Below are 10,584 nucleotides of genomic sequence, written 5' to 3'. Positions count from 1 at the left end.
ATTTTTCCCAGAAAACATCCTATGAAAATGTTTATTCTCTGGGGGCAAGAGGAAAGGTCAGGGTTTGTGTGCAAAAGGTGATCCCAAATTAATCCCACCTCCAGATGAAAACTCCAAATAAACCCCCAGCCCTGCTGAGAATCCCCAAACGAACCCGATATGGATGAAAATCCTCAAGTAGCCCACACCTGGATGTGAATCTGAAATCAAATCCCCATCCAGATGAAAATCTCAAATCCACCTCCATGTGCTCATCCTGACAAAACCCACACATTTCTGCCATGCAGGTAGGAATCCCAAAGAGATCCCCAAATCAGCATCCAAACAAAAATCCTAAATCCTTGTTCACGTGGGTGGGAATCCAAAATCAATTTACAAACCATCATCCAGATTAAAACTCCCAATCCCCCATAAGTTTTCACCGTGATAAAAACCCAAAATCCACCCTCAGCTCCCACAATCACTCCTATGTATATTGAAATACCAAATCATCCTCACTCCTCTCATTCCAATAAAAATCCAAAATCCTCCCCAACATCCCAAACCCAATGAAAACCCAAACCCTCTCCACATAAATGGGAAAGACAAATCCCCCCTCAAATGGCCCACCCTGACAAAAAACCCAAATCTTTCCAAAGCCTTCATCCTGATGAATATTCCAAACTCCCTCCATGCAGGCAGGAATCCCACCACCCCCCAAGCCCCCATCCCAATGGAAATCCCAAATTTCCTAATCCACTCCTAAATCAAATGTAACCCCCAAATCTCCTTAGGTAGTTGAGAATCCCAAATCCCCTCCCCAGATTTCCACAAATCCCCACCTCAATCAAAGCCCAAAACCTCCAACCCTAACAAAACCCCTGAATCCCCCCCCAAGCAGTTGACAACCCCAAATCCCAATGCAAACAAGACCCCTAAACCCTCCCCAACCTCCTAACTCCAAAGAAACACCCAAATCCCCCTAAAGCCCCTCTTCAACTAAACCCCAAAACCCCTTTCCAACCTCCCAAATCAAATGAAGCGCCCAAATCCCTCCATGCAGTTGAGAACCCCAAATACCAATAAAAACCCCTAAAAAATCTTCTCCAAACTTCCAAGCCAACAAAACTCTCAAATTCCTCCATGCAGTTGAGAACCCTAAATCCCCCATACCCCTGTCCTAAAGAACCCCAAGCCCTCTCCAACCTCCCAATTCCAATGAAACCCCTAAATTCTCTCCAACCTCCCAACTCCAACAAAATACCCAAATCCCTCCATGAAGTTGAAAGCCCCAAACCCCATTTCCATTCAGCTACCCTAACAAACCCCTTAAACTCTCTCCAACCTCCCAACTCCAACAAAACACCTAAATCCCTTAATGAAGTCGAGAACCCTGAACTCTGCCTCCCATACCTACATCCTAACAAACCCCTTAAACCCTCTCCAACTTCCCAAATCCAATGAAACCCCACAAATCCCTCCAGGAAGTTGAGAACCCCAAATCCCCCCTCCCATACCTCCATCCTAACAAATCTCCAACCTCCCAAGTCCAACGAAACACGCAAATCCCTTCATAAAGTTGAGAAGTCTGAATCTCCCCTAGATCCCCATCCCAACAAACCTTTTAAACCCTCTCCCATCTCCAATGAGCCCCTCCAAATTCCTCCGTGAAGTTGAGAAGCCCAAATTTCCCCAGACCTCACATCCCAACGAAATCTCCCTGATCCCCTCCCAAGGCGCATCCCCTGCTCCTCACTGCCCACTCCATCCTCATCCCCATCCCCAGCCATCCTCATACCCATCCCCATCCATCCCCATCCCCATCCCATCCCCATCCCATCCATTCCCATCTCCATCCCCATCCCCATCCTCATCCTCATCCCCATCCTCATCAATCCCCATCCCAATCCCCATTCCTATCCCCAACCCCATCCCCATCCATCCCCATCCCCATCCCCATCTATCCCCATCCCCATCCCCAGCCATCCCCATCCCCATCAATCCCCATCCACATCCATCCCCATCCCCATCCATCCCCATCCCCACCTCCATTACCATCCATCCCCATCGCCATCCCCATCCTCATCCCCATCCATCCCCATCCCCATCTCCATCCCCATCCCCATCCCGATCCCCATCCCCATCCCCATCCCCATCCCCATCCCCATCCATCCCCATCCCAATCCCCATTCCTATCCCCATCCATCCCCATCCATCCCCATCCCCATCCCCATCCCATCCCCATCCCCATCTATCCCCATCCATCCCCATCCCCATCCTCATCCCCATCCTCATCAATCCCCATCCCCATCTCCATCCCCATCCCATCCCCATCCCCATCTCCATCTCCATCCCCATCCCCATCCATCCCCATCCCCATCCCCATCCCCATCCCGGCGCTCTCTCCCCCCGCGCCGGGGGCGGAGGCGGGGGCGGTCCGGGGCCGTCCTGCGCCTCCCCCGGCGGCGGGAGAAGGGGGGGCCGTGGCCGGGGCCGGGGCCGTGGCCGGGGCCGGGGGAGGGAGGGCATCGCCCGCCCGCCCCGCCGGGAGAGAGCGCCGGGAGCCGCGCCGGGACGGCCGCGCCGAGGCACCATGCGGGCTGCGGGGCTGCTGCCGCTGCTGCCGCTGCTGCTGCTGCTGCTGCTCGGTGAGTGAGTGCCGCCCCTCCGCTTCCCGTGCCTTCTCCCCCGCTCCGAGCATCCCTCGCCTTCTCGCCGCGCTCCGCTTTTCCCGTCACTATCGGCGAGTTTGGAGGAAAAGCAGCCGGGGGACGCGGGGCGCAGCCCGAATGCGGCTTTATCGCGGCTCTGATCGGCAGCCGGGGCACATCCAGCGCTCCGGCTTGGAGCCGCAGTGCCGCTCGGTTCTGCGGAGGGACGGATGAGCTCCAGCTCTGCCCTCCCGCATCCCGCTCGGGGGTTCGGGCTCTGGGGAGAGCCGAGCTTCCCATCCCGCTTTTGGGGTCCCATGGAGCCGGGGGGGAATTTTGGGCTGTTCGTGCAGCGGTCCAGGTGCTGCACCCGCGGAACGGGAGGCGGAGATGGCGCGGGAGAGGAGTGGGGAATGCTGCTGGAGGCAGCGATTCCCGGCTGGGAGTTGATGGTGGAGTTTGGGAAAAGGTGAAACTGGGGATTCTTGCGGAGGTTTGGGAGGGGAAACAGCTCCTGGGGTGCTGCGGGAGTGTTGGGGTTCGGGGTGATGGAGTGGGAGTTGTGGTGCTCCGGTGGGGTGTTTTGTTGGATAAGTGGCCATAAACCACATGGAAAAGTAGCAGGGAAAGGAAAGGCACTGATGCTTTCCAGAGTGAATAAAGGTAGGGAGGAGTGGGGCATTTCTTCCTTGTAATCGGGGAAGGAGAGGGAGGTGAGAAAATAAAATAATAAAATAAAAATATTAAAATAAAATAATAGAATGAAATAAAATGAAATAAAATAATAGAATAAAATAAAATATAAAATGAAATTAAATGAAGCAAAATGAAATTAAATGAATAAAATAAAATAATAAAATAAAATAATAAAGTAATAAAATAAAATCCTGCTTCAACTCCTGGCTCCCAGAAGAGCCTCTGCAGAGCTGAATGTGCTTTTATTCAAGGTAACAAAAGCTGGGGGATGCTCCGGAGGTAAAAGCACAAGTGGAGGCAGGGCCCTGGGGATTTAACTCTGGGGTGAATTCCCCGAGGTCTGGCTGAAATCTCTGCCTGCTCCTTGTGTTTTCCTCTTCCTCTTGGGACTCACGGGGTTTGGGGGGCAGGCAGGTGTGAACTCCCATCTGTCCCTGATGCCAGCATGGGCTTGAAAAGAGATTTCTCTCCCCATTAAGAGTCAGGAAGCCCTGAGCATCATTAATAGTGGCATAAAGTAGGAGCTGTTCATGCAATTTTTCTTGTGCTGGCCAGAATTTAGCTGAGTTTAGCTGACTTTGCCTTCTCAGAAGGTTTTGTTCTGTTTTTCAAAATGAGCTGATAAATACACTGGGATTGGGACAAAATAGGCTTGTAGTGTGTGGACCTGTTTCTATAACACTCTGAAGTGATCCTATTACATCTTTCTCAAAAATTAATTGATTAAATCCTTCAAAACAGCGTTTTCTGCCATTCATTGCTGCTCTTAAATTTTGAAATAAGCTTTTTAGAGATGCTTTTATGTTGCTCCCTGGGTGTTGGAACCAGGATTTTCTTCCTTAGGGGCCAAGATAGACATCCCTGTTTGCTGAGTGTGTGGGCTCAGAGTCCAGCAGTGCTTAACTCCAAAACTGGAACCTGCTGTGGTCATCTGAGTTCCTCAAAGCCTAAAATTCATCTTTTTTCCCCCTTCCTCCTTTGATGGGAAGAATTTGGGTTTATAAGTGAAGCTGTAGTATTTTGAGTATCTTAGGAAATAGCAATTGGGATGGAGCCTGCATGATTTGCTGTGTTTAAATTGGATGTGAAATGAGAGTTGGGGATTTCAGAGCTAGTTTTTGGAAGGTGATAACTTCTGTGTGGAGCAGAGCAGAACCAAGGTTGATGTAGTTTTTAAAAGCAGCTCTCTGGGATACAGCAATTTCCTTAGAAATACTGACTTCCAGGCTTGTACATCCCAATCCTTTGATTTTGCAGAGATTCCTCTTTATATCCTTGCTTAAATCAGCTTTAGACAAGGCACAGCCAGTGTGTGCAAGAGATGCAATAAATATAGCATTAGGTAAAAAACATCTTTAAATTCCACCAGCTGGAGAGGGGCTCAGAGTTACCCATCACAGCATCTTCATGGGATATTATATTTTATTTATTCTTTCTCCACACTGCATCTTGTATTCCCACCAAAATTGCATCAGGAAGAGACAAAAAATACTTTTTATTCTTAGGGGATTCAAAAGAGCCGCAGCTCAAACCTATCCTGGGGGCAAAAAAAGAGCACGAAGGGTTTTTACTGGAGATCAAGCACCGGGCTCAAAGCAAGGCACAGATTGATGGGTTTGAAACCCTTGTTGCCAAAACACCGCTTTTCATTCCCAAAGCTGAATTCCCAGGCCACCTCCCCAGCACTGAGAGTTCCCTGGTACTGGGAGTTCGTGTTTGTGGATGAGCTGTCAGAGGTGTGCATTTAAAAAACAAACATTTTACCCTCTGAATACTAATCCTGACACGGGCAGGAGGAGGCAACTGGGGCCACGTCCCCAGGAGGAGAAAAAAGAAATGTTTAACCAGAGGGTTTGAGAATCAGCATCAAAGCAGAGAGACTCTTCTAGGATATTTTGTCTCGGAGGAACTTTGATGAGACTTTTGCAGCCTTTGTGCCATTTTAGCCGTGCAAAGCCTTGGATTCCCTGCGCAGACACAGTACCACCACCCCGGGGGCTGTTTGGGATGCTTAATTAAAGGATTGTTTGTAAATCACTTGAAGATTCCTGGATGAAAGGAACTGGAACCGTGCAATATACTGATTTAATTCCTGGGAGTCGCTCTGAAGGCTTGTGATGAGGGGGATCATTCATTCTGCTGGCTGGAAATATCTGCTCCCAGCACTTGCTTTGGGTATTGTTTGCCCTATAAACCGTGTATTTTATATCCCCATCTGCACTTCTATAAGGTCCAAACCCACCAGCATGAGCTCTGGGGTGTTTTTTGGGACTGGGGGAGGTGATTTACAGACAGTGAGGATCCCTCTGGCTGTGCCCCATTATCCTGGGGGTTTTATCACTCTGTGAGATGAGAGAGGAGCTGTTGGGGTTTAGGTAATTTTGCCCCTTTTTTTGTGGTGCTGCTCTGGGTGGCCCCTTTGCTGTGTTCCCAAGGACTCACCAGACCAGAGGCAAAAGCACAAGTGGAGGCAGGGCCCTGGGGATTTAACTCTGGGGTGAATTCCCCGAGGTCTGGCTGAAATCTCTGCCTGCTCCTTGTGTTTTCCTCTTCCTCTTGGGACTCACGGGGTTTGGGGGGCAGGCAGGTGTGAACCCCCATCTGTCCCTGATGCCAACATGGGCTTGAAAAGAGATTTCTCTCCCCATTAAGAGTCAGGAAGCCCTGAGCATCATTAATAGTGGCATAAAGTAGGAGCTGTTCATGCAATTTTTCTTGTGCTGGCCAGAATTTAGCTGAGTTTAGCTGACTTTGCCTTCTCAGAAGGTTTTGTTCTGTTTTCCAAAATGAGGTGATAAATACATATCATAGGGATAGGGACAAACCAGGCATGTAATAGGAGTGGGGACCTGTTTCTATAACACTCTGAAGTGATATTCTAGTACATCTTTCTCAAAAATTAATTGATTAAATCCTTCAAAACAGTGTTTTCTGCCATTCATTGCTGCTCTTAAATTTTGACACAAGCTCCTGAGAGATGCTTTTATGTTGCTCCCTGGGTGTTAGAACAGCCAGTGTGTACAAGAGATGCAGCAAATGAGGCAAAAACACACTTTTAAATTCCACCCAGAGCTCCCTGAAGCCCTACAGAGCCAGGGATGGGGTGAGTGGGGTTTTATCCTTACAGGGTGGAGGTGAGGTCCTGTGCTGGTGTTCACAGGGGTCTGAGGATGAGGGAAGAGATGAGGATCTGACTCCATGTTTCAGAAGGCTGATTTATTATTTTATGATATATATTATATTAAAACTATACTAAAATAGAAGAAAGGATTTCATCAGAAGGCTGGCTGAAAATAGAAAAAGAAGGACTGAATAACAAAGGTTTGTGGCTCAGACAGAGAGTCTGAGCCAGCTGGGCTGTGATTGGCCATTAATTAGAAACAACCACATGAGCCAATCCCAGATGCACCTGTTGCATTCCACAGCAGCAGATAACCATTGGTTACATTTTGTTCCTGAGGCCTCTCAGCTCCTCAGGAGAAAAAATCCCAAGGAAAGGATTTTTCAGTAAAGATGTCTGTGACAAGGTCCTGCTGTAACATCTGCCTGTGCTACAGGGGCTCAAACCCCAAGCTCAGGAGCCTTCAGCAGCTTCATCTCCAGGTGCTCCAGGCAGGATGATGCCTGTAGCAAACCCACCTGAGGATGTGCAGGAATTCCTCCCTCCCCACTGCTGAGTAGTGGCGCTCAGAAACGTGCAGGTTGTGAGCCTGTGCATGCCCCTGACCTCCAGTGTTGTTCCCAGCCTGACACCACCCCTGCAGGGCCAGGATCCAGCCCCAGCTCTGCCCAGAGCTGCAGCAGAGGGTTTGAAGCCTGAAGGAATCCGGGTGGCCCGGTTGGGTCCGTTCCCCGTGTGCAGGCGCGTGAAATCTCAGCTCCTGGCAGCTTCCTGCTCCTCAGCCTGTTTACGTGCTCAGCCCCTTCCACTACTGGCCCATCTCCACCTAAGGATGTTGTTTCTGAATTCTTGCAATGCCTGCCCTTTCCTTCACACAGAGATCCTGAGCAAACCTTGCTTTTCTTGCTTTTTCTTTTTTTTTTTTTTTTTTCCCTCTTTTCCCACTCTCTAAGCAACGCACACACAAAGTCATCTGGCATTTCTTGTTCTCCAGCTACCTGTGCTCGGTCCACTGCCACCCCCAGGGCTTTGCCAAATACTCCAAGTTGCAGAGAGCAGTTCCTTTAGGCTGGGAATTACCAAACAAATCAATGAAGTGTTTCATTTGCAGTTTGTGAGACCACCTTGATTCTCCATTTGGGTCTTGCAGCTCCTTTGGGAATGTGGCACCCATCTCCCCCAAAAACCTCTCTGTTTGACACTGGGGCTTAATGAAAAAAAATCTTTTTTTTTTCCCCCTGAACTGCCTGGTGGGATGGTGTCCCCCACCCCAGAGTAAGGGTGCTTCCTCCAGTGCTTTGTTGTTTGGGGACAGTTTTTTCTGAGCTTCATTGGATTTTAAGTGCTCTAATTATATATTTGTTGTTGTGCTGAGCTGAAGCCTTGCAGTGTTTTGCTCTGGATATATCTGTGTATATCCTTGAGGAATACACAGATCCACTGCAAACAGGCAGGAGGGATGTGCTCTGCTCATATGACAGCTCCAAAGGTGCTCAAAAAGATGCTAATTTCTATCCAAAAAAGTTGCTAATTTTTATCCAAAAAGATGCTAATTTTTATGTTAAAAAGCCCTGTCTGGGAAGGTAGACAGAGCTGGGGAGAAACAGATAATCTTCCTTGTTACTGTACAAAAATCATATAAGATTTTTTTTCAGGTATAAACTGAAGAGGTGAAATGCTGTTTAAAGAACTGGCTGTGTGGAGTTCCTCTCTCTATTTTTCAAGTGTTTTTTGCCCAGACTGTGCAGTAAGTGGTCAGGGACAGGGGACATTCTCTCAGCTGGGGCTGCTGTGGTACAAAAATAGCACCAAGAAGTGTTCAAAAGTGTAGATGTGGTGCTTAGGGGCACGGTTTAGTGGGGGATCTGGCATGTTAGCTTAATGACTTAATGGACTTAATGTTCCTGGAGGTCTTTTCCTTCTAATGATTCCATGATTCCACAGGCAGGGACCCCTCCCACTACCCCAGGCTGCTCCAATCCCCATCCAGCCTGGCCTTGGACACTTCCAGGGATCCAGAGCAGCCACAGCTTCTCTGGGCACCCTGTGCCAAGGCCTCACCACCCTCACAGTAAAGCTGAGGTTCCTTCAAAGATGACTAAACCTGTTCCAAGTTACCTGCGGGCTTTGAATTGCAAATAATTCTGGAAATAGTGATTATTGGTGGGAATCTTGGAAAATGCCAATAGTACCTTTCATGACCTTAGAGATTGTAGAGCTCTGTGGTGGCTTATTTAGGGTGACTCTTTGAGGGTCACATGCCCATACACACTTGATTTCAGCTGTTGTGTGTCTCAGAGCCAGCCTTTGTCACTGAATGTTGCTGAAATCCATTGGGAACCAGAAAATGCCAGGATACCCTAAAGAGGAAAAAACCCCTCTCTCCTTCAAGAGGTGAAACTGATGCCTTGTGAAGGCTGAGCTAGAGCAGATGCAGAGCAGAGTTCCTGAATAAAGCAGGGATTCATTCCAAGGATCTCCTCCATGGATGCACCTTGGGCAGCACCAGAGCCCAGCCAGGGCTGCACCCAAGATGAACCAAAATGGCCCCAAAATGCACCAGCGCTCCCGGGGTCTCTCCCTGGGATCAGTTCTGCTCCATTTGCATCTTGCAGTTCATTGTCCCATCCCAGCTTTAGCCCCTGCAGTCCCACCCTGCTTGTTTTTCTCTCTCCAGCCCACGGGGTTTGTGCTCCTGGGCTGAGATTTGGGGCATTTGTCCTTGGTGCCCAGCTGGAGCAGGAATTGTTTTGTCTCCCTGCTCTGTGCACAGAGCTCACCATCCCCTGATCTGAAGCCCAGACCCACACACTAAAGTAGCACAGAATCTGAAAAATATAAAAGCTCAAACCTGAGTCATTATTTCCCCCCTGAAAGCTCAAACCTGAGGCATCAAAGCAAAGCCTCTCAAACTCCAAAAGCACCAACATCCTTCATTACTCGTCTGCCTGTTGGGTCCCAGGTCTTGCTGATGGAAGTTTTCTCATCACCAGATGTGCCTGTTTAGCAAATCTTTGCATCCCTGCAGCTCTGCATGCTGCAGGCACCTTTTCTGCCCCCTAAATAATGTGTGTCTCACGCCTGGCTTGGCCGCGGGCCAGGCGCTCTCGGCAGACACCAGTGGCACTTTGGTGACAAAGCATTGCAAGGACACAAGGAGAATTCAAACAACTTATTAAAATCAACTCAGTGTGGTGCCACAGCACCCAGCAGAGAGCAGGAGGGGGAAGGAATAGGAGTGAACCTTTCTTTTGGGCAATGGGAATTCCAGCGCTGCTGGAACATCTGCTTTTGGATGTGCATCCAAAATGAGCGGCAGAGGGAAGGGAAAAGGACAGGCTGAGATTTGGCTTTCAGCAAGGCTCCACTTGTGAATAACACCCAAGGTTCTGTGTCTTGGGGCTGGGTGGCAGCAGGAAGGGGATGGGCTCCAGTTTGGGCAAACTGGGATGACTGGACTTGAGGAGGAAGGGAAAATTGGAGTCACAGCGTGACTCTTCTGCCTTTTCCTCCCACTGAGGGACACAAGGTAAGGCCATGGAGGTTCAGATATTTAACTAAGGTGCTTAAGGTTGAAGCTGAGTTATCCTTGAATCCAGCTGTGCCTTCTGAAGGCAATTCAGATGGGTCTTGGGATGATTTGTCCACTAGAGATGCTTGTTTCCATAAATGCTCCCCAACATGGTCTGATGTTGCACCAAAAATATCCAGGACCTGCCCCTGGAAACACTTATATTGTGTAACAGTCTCTGTATACGCTCAAAAATGTTAAAAAAACAAAATTGGTTTTGGGATTTGGATGAACTTCTTGCTGGTGGGTCAGGAGTGCACCCTAAAGGCTGCAAAATGAACAGACAAATAAGAAGAACATGGTCCTTGGGTTTAAAAACCAAATCTGTGCCTGTTGTCAGGTGCAGGACAGATCCTTAGAAACAGGCAGAGATGGGATCTGAGTTAAAAGCTCCTCCAAAACTGAAAAGGTAATTTTTTTCTTTCTGAGTTGGCCCCATTTTAGATGTTGCTTTGAGGTCTGGTTCATATTCTTATCATCCTGAATAAAATTGGATTAATCCAGTGTTTTTTTCTCTGTTTCACAGGCTCTGTGTGCAAGGAGCTTTGGTCTTAGGCCACATGGCT

At 48.8% G+C, this 10,584-nt stretch overlaps 1 protein-coding gene across 4 annotated transcripts in view; it reads left to right on the top strand.

Moving 5' to 3' along the window:
* Positions 1-2,455: 2,455 nt before the first annotated feature.
* Positions 2,456-10,584, top strand: part of PODXL (podocalyxin like) — a 46,565-nt gene continuing 38,436 nt past the window's right edge. For 2 of the 4 annotated variants that reach the window (XM_071424186.1, XM_071424185.1), the window contains exon 1: positions 2,456-2,627. In XM_071424186.1, the coding sequence (XP_071280287.1) occupies positions 2,573-2,627 (55 nt within the window). In that variant the 5' untranslated portion in view covers positions 2,456-2,572. The remainder of the gene's footprint in view (positions 2,628-10,584) is intronic. The other 2 variants (XM_071424188.1, XM_071424187.1) reach the window with 1 other exon arrangement.

The sequence above is a fragment of the Agelaius tricolor genome, unplaced genomic scaffold (assembly GCF_023055355.1).
Source record: "Agelaius tricolor isolate 1412-34295 unplaced genomic scaffold, bAgeTri1.0.p SCAF_3, whole genome shotgun sequence".
Lineage (NCBI taxonomy): Eukaryota > Metazoa > Chordata > Aves > Passeriformes > Icteridae > Agelaius > Agelaius tricolor.
This window is presented reverse-complemented; position numbering and strand designations above follow the sequence as displayed.